At 46.3% G+C, this 20,509-nt stretch overlaps 1 protein-coding gene across 1 annotated transcript in view; it reads left to right on the top strand.

Annotated features, from left to right (window-relative positions):
- The first annotated feature begins 789 nt into the window (after positions 1 to 789).
- ACAT1 (acetyl-CoA acetyltransferase 1) overlaps positions 790 to 20,509 on the top strand; it is a 33,859-nt gene continuing 14,139 nt past the window's right edge. Inside the window, exons 1-6 of the mRNA XM_044285050.1 lie at positions 790 to 902; positions 17,023 to 17,070; positions 17,430 to 17,547; positions 17,659 to 17,754; positions 17,856 to 17,956; positions 18,422 to 18,565. Of these exons, the coding sequence (XP_044140985.1) occupies positions 849 to 902; positions 17,023 to 17,070; positions 17,430 to 17,547; positions 17,659 to 17,754; positions 17,856 to 17,956; positions 18,422 to 18,565 (561 nt within the window). The 5' untranslated portion in view covers positions 790 to 848. The remainder of the gene's footprint in view (positions 903 to 17,022; positions 17,071 to 17,429; positions 17,548 to 17,658; positions 17,755 to 17,855; positions 17,957 to 18,421; positions 18,566 to 20,509) is intronic.

The following is a 20,509-nucleotide window of genomic DNA, read 5'->3' as shown; positions in this document are numbered from 1 at the left end:
AAGAGGATTCTTTACGGTAAGAGCAGTGAGACTATGGAACTCTCTGCCTGAGGAGGTGGTGATGGTGAGTACAATAAGGGAATTCAAGAGGGGCCTGGATGTATTTCTGGAGTGTAATAATATTACAGGCTATAGCTACTAGAGAGGGGTCATTGATCCAGGGAGTTATTCTGATGCCTGATTGGAGTCGGGAAAGAATTTTTTATTCCCCTACAGTGGGGAAAATTGGCTTCTACCTCACAGTTTTTTTTTTGCCCTTCCTCTGGATCAACTTGCAGGATGACAGGCCGAACTGGATGGACAGATGTCTTTTTTCAGCCTTATGTACAATGTTACAAAGATGAGAACGGAGACAGAATATTGCAGCGAAGCAGTGACACGTGCATTGTAGGTGCCCCAGCCCTGGCACACAAACCCACCTATGATACCAAAGTAGACCGATTCCTTATATTTGTTGTGTGGGCAGCTAGGTTTGACAGTACTCTCCATCCTTTGTTTGCTGATCTATTGGTCAGGTTGGGGCCCCTACAGCCCTCTGTTCACACTATGCGCGATGACACCGTGATCCTGCGATCGGCAGCCGTTCATTCTTCTCACCGTCATGTAAAGCTCAAGGTTTTGAAGGACAAAATATTCCCGCCCAACCATAACATCTCCATGGCAACACTCAAGCTTTTCCGCCAATCCCTCGCTTGTTAACTTTTAGCCACGCCTCAATAGATTGTTGCTCCAATAAGATTCGAGGGCAGGGCTGCCCGCGGTCGGTGATTGGTCAGAGTGGTAGGCGTTGTCCTCTGCCTTCAGTAGAGGTGACTCCCGGAGTGGCATTGGCAGCAGTCAGTGCAGTCATGGCCTTCTGCATCCCGCGTCCTGCTGCCCGCCTGTCCTCCGGCGCCTCCGGGGTGAGTGTCTCCGCCGCGGCTCCCTGTTCTGTGCACGGCCTGCAAGCGTGTCTAGGCTGCGCTTCTTATGGAAAATGGCGTCCGGGGAGCAGCTGTTTAAAGTGAAGGCGCCAAGTGTGCATAGGCAGCTGGTGCCCGTGTAGGGGGGGCTGGCAGCTGCCACTGGTGAAGCCGAGGAGGGCAGTGCTGTGGTGGGTGTACTGTTGGGCTCCAGTACTCCATTATTCCTCCTGTCAGGGTGCATTGTGTTAGCAATAGGTGGCTTTACCCATGTAATTCTGCCAGGCCCACATCTGCAAAGTCATTGCGTTTAAAATCAATGGTGGCCGGTGTGAATGGAGTATAGGTGACCGCTAACGCCAATTCTCTGCTGCAGATGTGGGGGTGAAATATCCAGCCCTCCAAACAATGGATTCCTACCCATCCTTATTTCTGCCACAGGGCCATTCTGCAATGTGAGGGCTCCGATGTGGCCACTGGTTGCCGGGTAATTGCACTGGCTCGGACTGCAGGACTTTTATGATGCATCATGCAGGTTGGAAGTCTGAGGACATGTTCCTCTCCCAGTTTTTGGAAGGGCCAGGGGTGCACCACCAGTGAGGCGATTGCCTCAGGCAGTGGAAGGGCCATGGACAATGAGTGCATTCATTGTGGCAAGGGGTTAGATTAAGAAATTGGCATTGAGGGGCGCTGTTTTAGTTTTCGCCTCAGGCAGCAGAAAGGCTAAGTGTCCCCCCTGGTAGGGGGAGCGACTTCTTTCCATACTGCGATGTGTAATGGCCGCCCCACAACCACAAGGCGTTTAGGGTGAATTCACACCTGGTAGATTTGTTAGAAGTTTTCCCCTGCCCACAGGATAGAGGATAAATATTAGATGGGTCTCCAATTGCTGGCTGGGGACCTCCACCGATCATGAGAAAGTGGATCTCGTACTCCTCGGAGCCCCCCCAAAATGAACAGGGCTCTCTGCCAGTCCATTTATCTCTACGGGAGCTCCCGAAATACTGAGCTGTCTCCGGAGCTCCCATAGAGGTGAAACGCTTTTCCATTTGTTTTGGGGGGGACTTTGAGGGATGTGGATTCTCTGTTCTCGTGATGGATGGGGGTCCCTGCAGTAGTATCTAGTTTTTCCTGATTCTGTGGATAGGGGATAATGTCTAACAACCGGAATACCCCTTTAAAAACCTGTTTAGTTTAACTGAGGTTGCTTTGCCGCAAGCGAAGAAATGTTTACCTCGAATCTGTCGCAGGTGAAGACGCCTTGGGTCGAATCCTGTAGAGTTGGCAGTGGGTTGTAGGTGCCCGCGACCAGTTGCCTATTTTACCAGTGCTGTAATCTTACCCTAGTGACTGGCAGAGTGCCCGCTCACACCTAGGAGACCGCCGCATGGACTGATACTCGAGTACTAAGGACTGGTCAGTGGACTGAAAATATCCCCAAAAAAGAAGTGTCCCAGGAGTCTTCTCTTCGGGAGGCTCTTGTCTGCAGATCTGCTAATGTCTTTTCTTCTAAGGCCACGTGCACTCCGTGTGTATTACACACAGAGGATTCGCATCGTAATCCAGTACCAGCCACGTAGATGAGATCTTCAAAATGGAAGTTTTCCGTGGATAAGTTGACCTCCTGTGCGGATTTTGAAATCTGCTGCATGTGAATTGTTTGTGCAGATTTCACACTTTGCAATGAAGATCAAAGGCAAATCCGCATCAAAATCTTCACGTCACACATGGGCTCATGCACACGACCGTATGTATTTTGCGGTCTGCAAAACGTGTGTATTAACCTCACTGCTGTGTGCATGCGCCCTAAAGCCTCATGCCCACGTCCATGGAACACGGACCGCGAGATACCGGCCTGGATTCCTGCTGAGTTGGTTGCTATGACGCCGTGCGCTTCATGCCGCCGCTGCTGTACAGTTATATACTTGTACAGATAATACATTACTGTACAGCAGCGGCGGCATGAAGCGCACGGTGTCATAGCAACCAATGACGCCATGCGCTTCTGCACTCAGCAGGAATCCAGGCCGGTATCTCGCGGTCCGTGTTCTTTAGGGCGCATGCACACAGCAGTGAAGTTTATACACACGTTTTACAGACTGAAATCTAGTTAACTCTTCATTATGCTGACCGTATGGATTATTCTGCCTCCACCACAGACGGTTGTACAGAATTACCAATACAAGGCTGCTTTCTTCCAAAAACAGCGCCACAGTTGTCTTCTAGACTGTGTGTGGTATTGCAGCTCAGCCCCAATCACGTCCCTGGAGCTCGGCTGCCGAGATGTATTTCTAATCCTCTATAAGATGATGACTGCGGTGGGGCATGAATACATTGAGGTGAAGTAGGCAGCAGGAAAGCCACACAAAATCTCTCTCCTCTTAGCGGTCTATTCACACGTCCGCAAGTGTTTTCCGCACCCGTTCCGCAATTGTGCGGGCCCATTTATTCTCTATGGGTACTGAATGGATGAGGAGAGCACACTATGTGCTGTCCGCGTTTTTGGAGTGCGGCCCCGATGATCCGGTCCGCAGCTCCGGAAAAAAAAACAGAGCATGTCCTATTCTTGTCCGCAGTTATGGGCAAGAATAAGCATTTCTATGGGGGGCAATTTGCGGATCTGCAAAACACGGACATCGGCAATGTGCTTTCGGCATTTTGCGGACCGCACATCGCCGGCACTCTCATAGAAAATGCCTTTTCTTGTCTTCAATTGCGGACAAGAATAGGACATTGTCAATTTTTTTGCGTATCCAGACAGCACATTCCAGCACCATTGAAAATGAATGGGTCCGTACCTGTTCCGCAGAATTGCGGAATGGATGGGGACCCATTTTGCGGACGTGTGAATGGACCCTTAGGACTCGCTCTTCATAGAAAATATCTTCTGGGCCATAAATCCGTCCACGCAAGTCAGCTGAATACAAAGTCTAATTATTGGGCTGATAGCGGTAGTCATAAATGCGGCGACCGCGCGCTATACTTTTCCGTACAAAGATCACTTGCTGAGGACATTTGTCTTCTACTGTGTAAGCCACCGTTCACCTACAGAATTGTCTGAAAATCCTCCGGATATGAGCATAATATGGTGACTTTCCAGTTATCCAGGGGTCATTTTTTATTAGGTTATTGGCTATATAAATGATTTGGTAATCAATACCTTTCCTTCCAGTGGCTTGAGAAATTTGGCACAGGCCTTCCAGCTTACATGTGCCACTTATAAGGCCTGAAACGGATGAGCGCGTTAAATGTGAGAAACTCGCAGCGTATGTCAGTGTGAGGTCCTGTTCTGACCGGATCACACAGAAGGATAGGACTGTTCTATTAAGGCCTCTTGCACACGAATGTTGTGTGGCCGTATTGCGGCCTGCTTATGGCGGGTCCGTAATACACGGGCAACGTCCTGTGTGCACTCCGCATCACGGATGCAGACCCATTCACTTGAATGGGTCCACAGTCATGGAGATGCGGATCAGAAGCACTACGCAGTGCTTCCGTGGTGTTTCTGTCCATGCCTCCGCACCGCAAAAAAAAATAGAACTCAAGTTTAATGGGTCTCGATCTGTCCCGGATGCCGCACGGATGTTGTTAGAGCATTATTGTGGTCCCCAATGCACGGAACAGATGCACAACTATCGTGTGCAAGAGGCCTAAGTGCCAACTGTACCGTTCTGCATAGTCATGTGCATGAGCCTTTAGGCTGCTGCCGCATGTTCAGGCTTTTAGATGCGGTTTTTAAAGCCAAAATCAGGTGTGGAGATAAAGTATTATGGGGATTATATATATATATATATATATATATAATTTCCCACTCCTGATATTGGCTTAAAAAACTGCATAAAAAAACCCTGAATGTGTGCCAGCACCCTTATTTAGAAGGTCCCTCTCGGTCACCAGGGCCTGGGTGCAGCTGCCACCTCTCTACACTTATTGCTGTGCCCCTGATTCTAGTAAATGAACACTAGGACCTCTGATCGTCCTTCAGCACCAGCCATGCCTTTTGGGTTGTGTCCACACAGGACATAAACCCTGTGGATTTGTGTGCGGCAGATCTGCAGCATGGTAAATGTATGAAATCCTGTCCATACAGTGTGTCTAAAAAAAATTAAATGTATATCCACAATGTAAATTGACCTGCGGTGTAGCTTTTAACAACATTGGAGGTCATTTTATTAAGACTGGCATTTTAGACGCCAGTCTTAATAAAACCCCTACGCTGCTGCGCCAGGAATACGTTTAATATAGGTGTTTTTCTGGATAGTACATGACCCCTGTTATGTCTATTTATGATGCGGATTTAACTCTTTGTAATGCAGGGGTTTAACTCCTTAAGGACACAGCCTTATTTCACCTTAAAGAGGACCTTTCACCAGAATTAAACTTCTAAAGTAACTATACAGGCATGTAGAGCGGCGCCCAGGGACCCCCCTGCACTTACTGTTATACCTGGGCGCCGCTCCGTTCTCCCGTAATTGCCTCCGGTATCTTTACAGTTAGGCTCCACCCAGGGGAACCTGCCGGCGCCTCCTTCTCCCATGCTGCAGCGCTGGCCAATCACAGCGCTCAGCTCATAGCCTGAGAGGCTTTTATCTTTCTCAGGCTATGAGCTGAGCGCTGTGATTGGCCAGCGCTACAACATGGGAGAAGGAGACGCCGGCAGGTTCCCCTGGGTGGAGCCTAACTATGAAGATACCAGAGGCAATTACGGGAGAACGGAGCGGCGCCCAGGTATAACAGTAAGTGCAGGGGGATCCCTGGGGCGCCGCTCTACATGCCTGTATAGTTACTTTAGAAGTTTTATTCTGGTGTAAGGTCCTCTGGACCAGGCCATTTTTTTTGCAAATTTGACCAGTGTCACTTTAAAGGGACACTGACAGGCCCAATAAGCATAATTAGCTGTATATATGCATGCACAGGTCTTCTAATGTGCATTAACCCCTTAGTGACCACCCATACGTGTTTTTACGGCGGTCGCTCAGGGGCCTTAGGCTGGGCCGCCGCGTTTTTACAGCGGCCCGGTCTAAGCGCTGCACGGCTCCCCCGTGCAGCGGGGAGTGCGGACCCGGCTCTCACATGAGAGCCAGGGCCCTGCTCTAACAGCCCGGACCGGCAGAAGTGCCGATCCGGGCTGTTTAACCCTTTACACGCCGGCCCGCTGCATGTAAAGTGGTGACAGAGGGAGCGGACTCCCTCTGTCTCCCATCAGCACCCCGAAAATGCGACTACGGGGTGCTGATGTGTTCGAAAGCTTACCTTGCTTCCGTTCAGGGCCCCGAGCCTGTCTTCAGTTCTCTCCAGCAGGCTGTGCCTCTCTGGCGCAGCCTGCTGGTCAATGTTTGAAATGCATTGCTATTGAAAAGTAATGCTTTATAGAGATAATGCATTCCATTTTAAAAGCAATCAAAATATTGTATATTATAGTCCCCTTGTGGGACTTTTAAGTAGTAAAAAAACAGAAAAAAAATGCACATTTATTAATTAAAAAAATTCCATAAAATAAAAAAATATGCTTTTTTTTTTCCATTGAAAATACGCTTTTCAATGAAAAAAATTGCAAATAAAAAATCCCCCATATGTTTGGTATTGCCGCGTCCGTAACGACTCAGACTACATAAATATTACATAAATTATCCCCTATGGTGAACGCCGTAAAAAAAAGACAGAATTTCTTAGTTTCCACCGAAAAAAATGTAATAAGCGATCAAAAAGCGCCATTTACTACAAAATGATGCCAATGAAAAATACAAGTTGTCCCTCAAAAATCAAGCCCTCACACAACTCCATAGAAAAAGAAAAAAAAGTTATGGGTCTTGTGAAGTGGCAATGCAAAATAATTTTTTTGGTTAATAAAGGTTTTATTGGAAACAAAAAAGTAGTAAAACGTAAAAAAATAAGTATTTAGTATCACTGTAATCGTACTGACCCAGAGAATAAAGATATTATGTTATTTGTACCGAAAAATGAACACCGTAAAATTTATAATGTAAAAACGCAGTGGCAGTATTGCTATTTTTCCCAATCTCCCTCCCAGAAAGAGTTAATAAAAGTTAATCAGAAAGTTGTGTACCCCAAAATGGTGCCATTAAAAAATAACTTGTCCCGTAAAAAACAAGCCCTCATATAAAGCTATATAGACGAAAAAATAAAAAAGTTTTATAGCTCTTGGAACAAGACCATGAAAAAAGGAAGAAAAACGCTTGGTCATAAAGGCCCAAACAGGCTTGGTCACTAAGGGGTTAAAAACATATAAGTATAACCCCTGTCCAGCTTATGAATACAGTAAACTCATGTTTTATAACCTGAAGTAATCGCTTTTCTTTTTGCCCAAGGGGCGGCGTTTCAGCTCCACTTGCGCCCAGCCAGCCGCCCCCCAACCGCCGTTTTGAAGCGCCGCCCAGATCATCCATATTCGCTTCTGCTGTCCCCAACCTTCCGAGATCCGGCGCATGCCCAATAGAAAGCTATGGGCATCGGACTCGCTTTCAGCTTCTGCGCATGTGCCCGGCACCCATAGCTTTCCACTGCCTTCCACCCCTCAGTTTTTTCCTGTCCAGAGACAGGAGTATTTCTTCTCAGGTCTATCTTTGGGCTGCAGGACCTCTAGGGTTAAAAATGATGGAAACCTAGTGGAGGTACCTGTCGGCGTAAGTCTCCACTAGGAGCCGCTGAGAAGCCCGGCTTTTTCTCTCCCTTCAGAGCCATGGGGGGATGCCTGTAGCTGCCTCATTTGTCCCTGCCTAGCCGGTGAAGTTTTGGCGTGAGGGGGGAGGTGGATCTTCTCCTCTCATTGCGGCAGGCCGAGTCTGGACGTGCGCGTCGCACCGGAATTGACACGTGTGTTCCACCGGCCGGAAGGGGAGGAGCTTAAACATGTCGGGCGTTGCGCAGCCCATTTGAAAAAGGGGAACGCCAACCAGCATGGAGGGAGCAGCAGCAAGCAGATACGGGTCCGGACGGCTAGTTCTTCCCTCCATTGCCCCCCTTGAAGCAGCATCATCATGCAGTAAGAAGGGGAAGTGCAACTGTGCGCTGACAGACAGGAGCAGCTCTCTGAATCCAGCATGGTACTCCTGGGGGTAAGAGGGGTTAACCACCACCATCTCCCTTTGGGGAGTTATTATTGTGGTCAGAATTAGACTGATTAGGGCTGTTTTATTAAATGCAGGTTAAAGAAGCCCCAAGAAAAGCTACCCACAAAACAAGAGTTAAGGAGTGTGTAAATTGGGCCGTCTTGCACCAAAACATGTTGCCAACCATGTCTGGATAAGTTAGTAGCAGATGAGTCGCCATCTTTATTACAAAGCATCCAAGAGTTGGTTAAAAAGGAAGTTTGTTCTTCTGTGGAAGATCTTAAAAAATCCCTGCTTATCTCATCCAGACATAACAGGGCTCAGACGATAGTGGAGGATACTACTGAGTCTGAGGAGGGCGCCATTGCAAGCTCAGATTCCTCCTATGAGGATTTGACAGGGAAGCAGTTATTCAGAGCGGAGGATACGGATCTACTATTAAAGAGGACCTTTCACCTAAAAAAATAAATAAATGTAAACTAAGACTATAGCGTTACTTACATGCCCCCATGATTTCTTGAACGTTAATTCTTTTTTCATTCTGTGCCCCCATTTGTCCGCTATGCCCCCCGGAATAATTCCCGCCGTCTATGCTAATGAGCCAGCCTCAAATGGGCTGGCTTTAAAAGTTCTCCCGGTCGTGATAGACGAAATCGCTCCAGTTCTCTGAAGTCTCGTGAGAACTGGAGCATCTTCTCCCTGGCTAAGAGCGGAGCGCGCTGATTGGATGCGCTCCGTGCCAGGGAGAAGATGGAAGGCACGACCGGGAGAACTTTTAAAGCCAGCCCATTTGAGGCTGACTCATTAGCATAGACGGCGGGAATTATTCCGGGGGGCATAGCGGACAAATGGGGGCACAGAATGAAAAAAGAATTAACGTTCAAGAAATCATGGGGGCATGTAAGTAAACGCTATAGTCTTAGTTTACTTTTTTTTTTTTTTTTTTTTTTTTTTTTTTTTAGGTGAAAGGTCCTCTTTAAAGGCGGTTAGATCCACAAAGGAGCTGGAGGAAGAAAAGGAGTCTAGGTCTAGGCCAGAACTAATGTTTGAAAGCCTAAAGCCAAAAAAGTCTAGGGTGTTCCCCATTCAGGACTGTATCAAAGACCTGATTAAAGGTGAATGGGATAAGCCCGACAAAATTATTTATCCCTAGAGCGGTCAAGAGAGAGTACCCTTTTGACTATCAAGTATCAGCTTGGCTGGAGGTACCTAGGGTAGACGCCCCCGTAGCTAAGATAAATAAAAAAAATCTCCTGTTTGAGGATTTAGGGTCCCTTAAAGATCCCATGGACAAAAGGGCAGATGACTACTTAAGAAAGAATTGGGAGGCATCCACTTCTGCCTTTAAACCAAATATAGCGACTACTTTGGTGGCAAGGTCATTAAAGGTCTGGTTGGAGGAACTAGGGTCTCATATAGAGAACAATACTCCTAGGGATCAGCTTCTGGAAGCTATACCGACCATGTCCAGAGCAGTGGACTTTATTTCTGATGCCTCCACTGATGCATTGAGGCTTTCCGCTAGAGCGGCCGCACTGTCCAATTCAGCAAGAAGGTCCCTATGGTTGGAAGGGCGATGTGGCTTCAAAGTTTAAGCTATGTGCCCTTCCTTGCCAAGGAAATTTTTTGTTTGGGTCTGCCTTGGACGATATTTTAGATAAGGCAGTTCAGAGCACTTCCCTTTGGGATATCACAGGCGCTGAGGCTCTTCACGAAGCTAATGGCGGAGGTAATGTCTGATCTTCTTATTTTTGGCATCATTATAATCTCATACCTGGACGACCTTCTCTTGGTAGGGCAGTCCCTAGAGCTGTTGCGATCTCAAATACAGGAGGTCCTGGGGACCCTGATGAGCTTGGTCTCGTTAATAAATTGGGACAAATCGTCCCTGATTCCAACCTCCAAATGTGTTTTCCTAGGCATCTTATTAGATTCCCAGACGCAGAAATCTTATCTTCCGGTAGACAAGAAGAAAGTTATTCAGCAGAAAATAGTCTTTCAGCAAAACCAAGGAAGTATCCCTAAGAAAAGCAATGTCTATTCTGGGTCTGATGACTGCTTGTATTCTGCTGTGAGGTGGGCCCAATTCAGGTCCAGAATACTTCAATGGCACATTTTCTCCAAATGGGACGGGAAGTTCCTATCCCTGGATCGCAAGATGGTGATCCCGGGGTCAGTAACCCGGTCCCTAACTTGGTGGCTAAAACTCTGAACCTAAGTCAGGGAGTAGAGTGGTTGAAACATGACCCCTTAAAAATAACCACTGACGCAAACCCTTGGGGATGGGGGGCCCATTGAGTTTTGGGTTTTTTCCAAGGCCCTTGGCCAAAAACCCAGAGTGCCCAGTCTCAAAATGCCAGGGAGTTAAGAGAAGTCCTGTGCGCATTAAAGGAAATTCTCCCATCATTGCCTTAAAAACATGTCAGGATCCTATCCGACAATGCCTCGGTGGTAGCTTATATCAACAAACAAGGAGGGACAAGATCTCCTCAACTAATGCAGCTAGCATCCAGGATCTTCTTGCTAATACAGGGGAAAGCTCTTTCTCTCTCAGCGGTTCATTTGAAGGGCTCAGAGAATCACCAGGCAGACTTTCTCAGCAGACACAGATTCAGCCAGGCGAATTGGTGTCTGAATCAGGAGGTATTTCACCAAATAGAGGCCCTATGGGGATCTCCCACAATAGAACTATTCGCCTCGCTAGAGAACAAAAAGTGCAAAAGTTTATTTTCTGAGCAGGGAGGATCAGTCGATAGGCACAGATGCGCTCACAGCCATGGGGAAAGGGCCTAGTCTATGCGTTTCCTCCCATCAGTCTATTGCCCAGAGTGATCCAGAAGATCAGGGGGAGCAGGCAACAGTTTTACTAATAGCACCGTTTTGTCCGAGAAGAGTCTGGAGAGGAGACTATATCAATAGCCGATCCCTGGATACTTCTAGAAAGACAGGCCTCTTATATCAGGGCCCTCTACATCATCCGGAAGTCAAGAACCTCCACCTGACAGCCTGGATTGTCGGGTACCTTTTTTAGATTTTTCAGCTCATTCCACCAGGGCAGTAGCCTCTTCCTGGGCAGAAAAAGGGTACGCTACCATTGAGCAAACCTGTAGGGCAGCAACGTGGAGTTTCCCCCTCTACGTTTTACAAGCACTACAGGTTGGACCTTTTTATCAGTGCAGGATATGTCTTTTGTGAGAAAGGTGCTGTAGTTCTCTTCCCCCCCCCCCCCCCAAATAGTCGTCTAGTCTCTTACAGGTGCTGTCATGGGGCGTAATGGAAATACTTCAATTACTCTTACCGGTAATATGTTTTCCATGTCCGCATCAGTATGTCCGTTCCGACACGGGGGGGGGGGGATGGCACACTGTTATGGGGGTAGTAGTGGATGAACAGCACCCCTTTAGAAGTATAGAGTCGGGTGCACCTCTCCAGGTGATTGGTAAGTTCCCCTCCAAGATATAGCAGTCCAAATTTCTTTAAAAAACTAGTGGGTCAAAAAACTCATTACACCCATAGATAAATACGTTAAGGGGCCTAATTTTTAAAATGGGTTCACTTTTGGGGGGTTCTATTATTCTGACACTTAAAAGCCTCTGCAAACTTGGCTTGTTGCAGGAAAAAATATGTACTTCAAAAGTCTCCTAAATAAAATAAAAAAAGTTCAAAAAATTAAGTGCAGCCAAAATAAAGTAAAGATGTGGAAATATATTTGATAAAAATATTGAATAGTATTTATGTATGTGAAATATTGCAGTTGAAAATAGGAAAATGTGCCAATTTTTTAACATTTTCATAAATGTTCACTTTATTAATAAAGATACACCTATTTTACCACCTAAGTAAAGTACAATATGTGATGAGAAAACAATGTCAGAATTACTTTGATGTGCAAAACCGTTACAAAGTTATTTTAAGCTAAAATGACAGATTTCTAAAATTTGGCTTGGTCATTAAGGCCTAAACAGGCTTGGTCACTAAGGGGTTAAGGATGAGGAGAGTTAGTCACATTAAATATGAACACTGTCCAGGGACTATACCCTGGACTGTATTAGCTTATGGTAACTGATATGACTACCGTATAACCGCCCTCATTAATAGGAATCCACCTATGTACTGCAGTACAAGGGTGGATATCTATGGATGAGGGGTGCTATAGTCATAGTTAAAATAAACACTGCTCTGTAAGGCTACTTTCACACTAGCGTTCGGGCGGATCCGTTCTGAACGGATCCGCTCATAATAATGCAGACGGAGGCTCCGTTCAGAACGGATCCGTCTGCATTATATTAGCAAAAAAAAGCTAAGTGTGAAAATAGCCTGGGACGGATCCGTCCAGACTTTCAATGTAAAGTCAATGGGGGACGGATCCGCTTGAAGATTGAGCCACATTGTGGCATCTTCAAACGGATCCGTCCCCATTGACTTACATTGAAAGTCTGGACGGATCCGCACGCCTCCGAACGGCCAGGCGGACACCCGAACGCTGCAAGCAGCGTTCAGCTGTCCGCCTGTCCGTGCGGAGGCGAGCGGAGCGGAGGCTGAACGCCGCCAGACTGATGCAGTCTGAGCGGATCCGCCTCCATTCAGACTGCATCAGGGCTGGACGGCTGCGTTCGGGTCCGCTCGTGAGCTCCTTCAAACGGAGCTCACGAACGGAAACCCGAACGCTAGTGTGAAAGTAGCCTAATTGGCATGTCTATATTAAATATGACTATAACCACCCTCCATCCATAGGAATCCACCCATATACTGTAATGCATGGATGGATTTCTATGGATGAGGGGTGTTAGTCATATTTGGCGCACATTTTCCGTTGGGGTACCGTATATTGCCTTAAGCTGTCCTCACCATGGGACTTGTGCAGCACTCTACAGTACCCGGATAGGGGGGAGGTCATATGGCGCAAACAATGTGGGATGCTAATTGGGGGAGCAGGACTCTCTCACCACCAATCAGCACAGAGGGATCCTGTTGCTGGGGTGAGTGGAAGGACTTGCAGGGTATACAAAGAAGCCGGCAGCCTGCCCAACGATACTGTAGTGTAGGGCAGCAATGAATGAAATGGAAGCGCAGGCTGACGGCATCACTTGGCATTCAGTGAAGCTGCCAGCCTGCCCAAGATGCTGCTTAGTGCCACAATGTATACGCGGGCTGGCGGCTTCACTGAAGGCTACGGTAAGTGCTGCCAGCCTGTGCTAACACATTCACTCCGGCCTTACCGCCCACCCAGTACATAACCAAGAGAGCGCAGCATGAGAGAATGGCAAACACATTCCCGTCTGCCCGCCCACACTAAGTTCTGTGCGCTCACCCGCCGCCCTTCTACAGTTTCATGGCAGCTCAGGAGCCGTTAGTGAGAGCTCCTGAGCTGCAGCAGGTTACACATTTGGGTCACCTTCCTTTTATAAGACGCACTGACTTTTCCCTCTACTTTGGAGCGAAAAATAATCTATAATGCACACAGTTGATATAAAAAATCCACACACCCCTGTTAAAATGTCAGGTTTCTGTAATGTAAAAAAAGACACAGAAATCCTTTCAGAACTTTTTCCACCTTTAATGTGACCGATAAACTGTACCACTCAATTGAAAAACAAACTGTGCGCTGCGATTGGCCAGCAGTGCAGCAAGGGACACGCCTCCTACAAGAAATCAGTCAGACGGAGCTGAGACACCGGAGCCTATACCGGGCGAACGGAGCGGCGCCCAGACTTACTAGTAAGTGCAGGGGGACCCCTGGGCGCCGCTCTGCCCACAGGTATAGTTAGTTTTTCGTTTGTAGAGTAGTGAAAGGTCCTCTTTAAGTGTGCACACCCTTAAACTAATACTTTGTTGAAGCACCTTTTGATTTTATTACAGCACTCAGTCTTTTTGGGTATGAGACTATCAGCATGGCACATTTTTGACTTGGCAAATCTGTCAGATTGCGAGGGCAACTCCTGGGCACAGCCCTCTTTCAGATCATCCCACAGACTTTCAATCGGATTCAGGTCTGGGATCTGGCCGGGCCATTCCATAACTTTAATCTTCTGGAGAAGCCATTCGTTTGTTGATTTGGATGTAGTGTATGCTTTGGGTCGTTCATGTCGTTGTCATGCTGAAAGATGAAGTTCCTCTTCATGTTCAGCTTTCTAGCAGAAGCCTGAAGATTTTGTGCCAATATTGGTATTTGGAACTGTTCATAATTCCCTCTAGCTTAACTAAGGCCCGGTTCCAGCTGAAGAAAAAACAGCCCCTTGGCATGATGCTGCCACCACCATGCTTCACTGTGGGGATGGTGTTCTCTTGGTGATGTGCAGTGTTGTTTTTGCGCCAAACATATCTTTTGGAATTATGGCCAGAAAGTTCAACCTTGGTTTCATCAGACCATAACACCTTTTTCCCCACATGCTTTTGGGGAGACTTTTTAGATATGTTTGTGCAAAATGTAGCCTGGCTTGGATGTTTTTCTTCGTAAGAAAAGGCTTTCGTCTTGCCACTCTACCCCATAGCCCAGACATATGAAAAATACGGGAGATTGTTGTCACATGTACCACACAGCCAGTACATGTTACAGATATTCCTGCAGCTCCTTTAATGTTGCTGTAGGCCTCTTGGTGGCCTCCCAGACCAGTTTTCTTCTAGTCTTTTCATCAATTTTGGAGGGACATCCAGTTCTTGGTAATGTCACTGTTGTGCCATATTTTCTCCACTTGATGATGACTTCACTGTGTTCCATGGTCTATCTAATGCCTTGGATATTCTTTTGTACCCTTCTCCTGACTGATGCCTTTTTAACAATGAGATCCCTCTGATGCTTTGGAAGCGCTCTGTGGACCATGGCTTTTGCTGTGGAAAAGGAAAGACCAATTAGAGCAGCTGAACTTTATTTGGGGTTAATCACAGGCACTGTAAATCATGGATGTCAAACTCATGGCCCTCCAGATGTTGCAAAACTACAACTCCCATCATTCCCTGATAGCTGTAGTATGCCCAGGCATGATGGGAGTTGTAGTTTTGCAACAGCTGGAGGGCCACGAGTTTGACATCCCTGCTGTAAATGATGGCAGGTGTATGCTGACTCCTATTTAACATTATTTTGGATGTGATTGCTTAATTCTGAACACAGCTACATCCCCAGTTATAAGAGGGTGTGCAGACTTATGCAACCACATTATTTTAGTGTGTTTTTTCATCCCTCCACCTAAAAGATTTCAGTTTGTTTTTCAATTGAGTGGTACAGTTTATAGGTCACATTAAAGGTGGGAAAAGTTCTGGAAGGATTTCTTTGGCTCATTTTTTTTTTTTTTTTTTTACAGCACAGAAACCTGACATTTTAACAGGGGTGTGTAGACTTTTTATATCCACTGTCATTTTTTTATTTCCTCCTCAGCTCCCCAACTGGCCCCCCCTTCTTCCTTCAGGTTTAGCTGCTCATATCTCTGGATTGGAAGCAGCTAGAGACATGACATTCCAAGCTTTCAAACAATACCAGAATCACAGAATTATCTTCACTACATGGGAGGATGTTGCTGTTAGAAATCGGGTGCAGTGAATGCAGTTGAAAGTGAAAGCAGTTTTTACCGCATTTATTCCTGACTCGATTTTTAACATTGATGTCTCCTCCTGATGTTGTGCTAATGATGTGCCCATGTCTCTAGCTTCTACCAATCCGGAGATATGAGCAGCTAAAGAAAACTAATGGTATATTCACATCTATACTGCCAGATAACGTGAAATCCTGTACTGTTTTCCTCTGTCTGAACAGACTATCTGATCAGGTAGCGCAGATGCGACTGCAGCATAAACGTTCCCAATAATTGCCTGATCATCATTGGTGATGAGGGCTGCAGTTGCACGCATCAACCACCTCTGATGTATGGGGACAGGCCATGGCTGCAGCAATTGCTCGTCCCCTGGGCAGCAGATCACTTCTTACACCGCACGACTTGCTGCCCAGAAACAAGGATTTTGGTGCCCGCAGAAGGATAGGATCGCCCAATATCTTTTACACGCACCAATTATCTGGAACTAGCATTTCTAGCTCATCCCCCGATAACTCGCCTATTTATCAGTCCGTGTAAAAGGACCTTGAATGGCGAAAGAGTTTGTCTCAATGTCAGTACGTTATAATTGTGGAGTAAGAGGTTATGTAAGATCAGTCGGATGACCCGCAGCACAGTCTACTAGTTTTTGCCTATGTGTCACTTGGAAGCTGTTCCGTCTGTGGTTAGAAAACTGTGCCAAATTTTTGCCTTCTGGGATTTTTCAGCTTTTGCTGCTTAATACGCATGTGTAATAGGACTGGACGCAGCCACACATGGCTGACATTCCTCTGCTGGTTTGCAGCAGGTTTTACTCTCTGCATTGTAAAGGGTTAAATTTGCAGCAGATGTGCTATAAACTGAAAATCTGCACCGCAGGTCCATTTGAGGGTGAATGACTTTACAAATCCTCAGTATGTCCGCCACGTGTAGATGTACCTTATTGCAGATTCTGTCTATCGTTGCTTGCAGGTGCTGCCTGGTTTTGGAAACCCCACTTCTGACACCCTTTCAGGGCATTAGTGGTTAATAGAGGCCCATCTCTCATTAGGAACACCTACTAATACTAGTTTCACACTAGTGCCGAGACCCCCACCAGTCACGAGTACGGGGTTAAATTATATTACATAATAGTTTATCCCTTAACTGGAATACCCCCTCCTGCATCACTGGTACTGCTGCGAGTGGAGGGGTTAATTAAAGAAGTATTCCCACCTTAAAGTCATGATGTCTATGTAGGATATGTAATCACTTTGGCTAGAATCTGACCTCTAGAACCCCTGTCAGCCCTGAGACTGGAGGGTAGCGCTGCATTAACTTCAGTGTTGCGGTAAATGCTTCGCTAAATCGGCATTGCAGCCCAGTGATACCGTTTTCTACTGCTATGCCGTCAATTTTATAAAATGGGAGAAGCCCTCTTACTTGCCTTTTTTTTTTCCTAGGTTTTAACTGACACACATTTGGTGTGTGTGTGTGTGTCCTTTGTTGCATTTATAAGTAATGATCTGTCATCTGTTCCCTTTGCAGGCGCTGAAATACGCCCAGCGGTCTTATGCATCTCAGAGCTCCTTAAAGGTACGTGATTTATATTGGCCAAGGCACCTATACTGTATATGAAGATGATTGGTTGAAGGTTTTTAGTATGTTACTATAAAGCCTTATACACAACTGTCTGTTTTGCAGTCTGTAACTTGCAGATCTGCAAAACATGGATATCAGCTGTGTGTGTCCTGCACTTTCCTGTCCCGTCCTGTTGTAAAAATGCCTATTCCTGTCCGAAAAACAGACTTTTTAATTTTTTTCCGACGGACATACAGCCCCATGGATGACCTCCATGTGCTTACCGCAATAGCTGCTCGCCCATCCTGCACACCATTCACTGCGTTCTGATACTTTTTCAGTCCAATGAGACCTTGTCGTTTTTGTTTTTTTAGGAGGTGGTGATTGCAAGTGCAGTAAGAACCCCCATCGGATCATTCCAGGGGTCCCTGTCCTCTCTTCCTGCCACTAAGCTTGGCTCTGTCGCCATTAAAGCTGCAGTTGAACGAGCCGGTATGTGCAGTGCCTTCTTTGTAATTCAGTACCCTCTGTATGGAGGTAGAAGAGCCACAGTTCACTTTCTTTTCTTTTTCTTTTTTTTTTTTTCTTATTTTTTTTTTTTAGGTATTCCTGCAGAGGAGATCAATGAGGTGTACATGGGCAATGTCCTGCAGGCAGCGCAGGGACAAGCACCAACACGACAGGCCACACTTGGTGCAGGTACTTTTCTGGGCATGCTTTACTTTAAAAAAATTAAATAAAAATAAGAGCCCATTAACAATGTTTGATAATGTCATTTTTGCTTCTTTGGTTGACCACAGGTCTGCCCATCTCTACACCCACCACCACAATCAACAAGGTCTGTGCCTCTGGCATGAAGTCCATCATGTTAGCAGCCCAAAGCCTGATGTGCGGACACCAGGTGAGACTGTGTGGACATAAGATTACCTTGAAGAGAATCTGCCAGACGGCTCTGATGCCATTTATCTCTAGGGAAGCTGTAGGATCAGGCAGAGAATACTCTGCTCCTTCCCAGTTTTTCCCCCACAGTGTCAAGCAAGCGTCTGGTGCCCCCTGCAGATATTAGATTGTCAGTAGATGGCCGTGACCTTGGCCCAATGTGATCTGATTATTAAAATTTCAGTACTTAGGCCAGACTAAAGTGTGCCTCTGATACTGAAGGATGGAGCTCCATATTTCAGTTAGGCCTCATGCAAACGACTGTTTCTCGGGTCCGCATCCGAGCCGCAGAAACGGAACGTAGTGTGTGCATGAGGCCTTACAGAGATGAAAATCACTTGGTTTTACATAAAGGTGTTGTCCGGCCATGAAGCTGTAAATTGCCCCTGTTACAATTAAAGGTTATAACAATGTTATTATCCTGCAGAATGTGATGGTAGCTGGTGGGATGGAGAGCATGTCTAATGTACCCTATTGCATGAGCAGAGGAGCCACGCCATATGGTGGAGTAAAACTGGAGGATCTGATTGTGAAAGATGGACTTACTGATGTCTACAACAAAATCCACATGGTATGTTCTACTCTACATTGCAGATTGACTAATCCTGTAGATAGTGTAAGCTTAGACCAGCTGTCTAGGCGTGCACAGGGGATCAGGCTGGATGATAAATGTGGTGCAGGGATAGCTGCTTTTCTCTGGCTCTAGTTGGCTTTCTTTGAGATTTTTTTTAGTTTTTAATTGTTATTTTATTTTTACACTAGAATTGTGGTAAAATTTGGGTGCAAAATAGTGCATCTTGGGGGCACCCCTTTCAGCAAAGCTCAATGCAGACATCTTAGTAAATTTGGGCCATTGTGCATGTGCTTTCCCTGTCAAATTACTACAAAGCTAGGTATTCCTAGTAAGATTGTGTGGAATTAAAAGGAGGTGTACTGGATTTATACTATTCATGGTCTATTCTCAGGATAGGTCATCGGTATTTAATCAGAAGGGATCCGACACCCAGTACCCCTACCAATCTGCTTTCCTGCAGTAATGTCGGCACTACAACTCCATCCGTTCTGTAGTGGTGCTGCAGCTACCGGCTCCATCCATTACATAATGGACGGAGCTGTGTAGTTAAAGAATCAGGGCTACAACCGATGCTAGGTGTTGGATCCTTACAAAAAATGGTGCACTACACTGGTAAATGTAATTGCCAATATATGGCTAAACCCTCACACTGATATTTAAAATGAGACTTTTTCCAATATATTATCAAGAACATACCGGAGCCTGCGCACCCTGTCAAGGTATCTCAACGTGGCCTAACGCTAACCTACCTGTGCCATATGGGCAATTACAGGGGCCGTATGGGCTTTTACAGCCGACACACAGCGAACAACTCCCAGTTACTCCCAGCGCACATACAATGGGAGGAGGCTGCGAGTCCCACCTATCACTGACTCATGTGACGCAGTCCGCACAGGTGCACCTGAATGTTACCCATAGATCAAAATCGAGGCACATTCAAACCTGGAGTTGCCACACCTCCAGGCGTGCATGTACAAGCAGAATAAAGTGGTCTTAGAAGGCAGAAAATGCTGAAAACCCCATATGCTGTTGCACATTTCTAACTGAGGGAACAAATCCTGCACATGTGATCCGTTGCTAACAGCAATCCCCAGCAAAAATGCATACAATGGAGGATGCCCATAGCGGACCACATGTACCACAAAGATCCTACACAGGATAGCCAAATGTGTGGATGTAATTGGCTATATAAAACAGGAATTTACAAAAAATTGTACACTACACTAAGTGTAACTGACAATATATGGCTAAACCCTCACACTGATATTAAAATGAGACTTTCGCCAATATTCTATATCGATAACATACCGGAGCCCGCGCACCCCATCAAGGTATCTCAGTGGCAAGGGACCTAACGCTAACCTACTTTTGCCATATGGGCAATTACAGGGGCATAAGGTCTGACACACAGCGAACAACTCCCAGTTACCTCCAGCGTGTCGGACCTCCATCGATCAGATTTTGATGTCCTATCCTGGGAATAAAAATTCGTATGTTTGAATTGATTTGTGTTAATTTATTTCTTTAAGAATAGGGATTTGGGAACATTTTTATACTGCTTAAAGGGGTTATCTGGTAATTTTAACATTGACCTATCCTTAGCATAGGTCATCAATATCAGATCGGTGGGGGTCCAACACCTGGGACTTCTCGTCTAATCAGATGTTAGAGGCCTTGAGCGCCGCGGCTTCCTCCTAGGCCAGTGACGTCACCGCACATCGGTCACATGGCCTAGTTGCGGCTCAGCCCTATTCAAATAAATGGGGCTGACCTGCAGTATCAAGCACTGCTCCTATACAGTGGACAGTTCTGGGCTTGGCGACCTGTTGTAAGCCGGCTGCACTCGCCAGCACTCTGGACAGTGCGGTAGGGGACAGAGTCCCTGCATATGTGATCATGGTCTATCCTAAGAATAGATCATTACTGGATAACCCCTTTAAT

The sequence above is a fragment of the Bufo gargarizans genome, chromosome 3, assembly GCF_014858855.1.
Source record: "Bufo gargarizans isolate SCDJY-AF-19 chromosome 3, ASM1485885v1, whole genome shotgun sequence".
Lineage (NCBI taxonomy): Eukaryota > Metazoa > Chordata > Amphibia > Anura > Bufonidae > Bufo > Bufo gargarizans.
The sequence above is the reverse complement of the archived record's forward strand: the minus strand, read 5'-3'. Positions and strand labels throughout refer to the sequence as shown.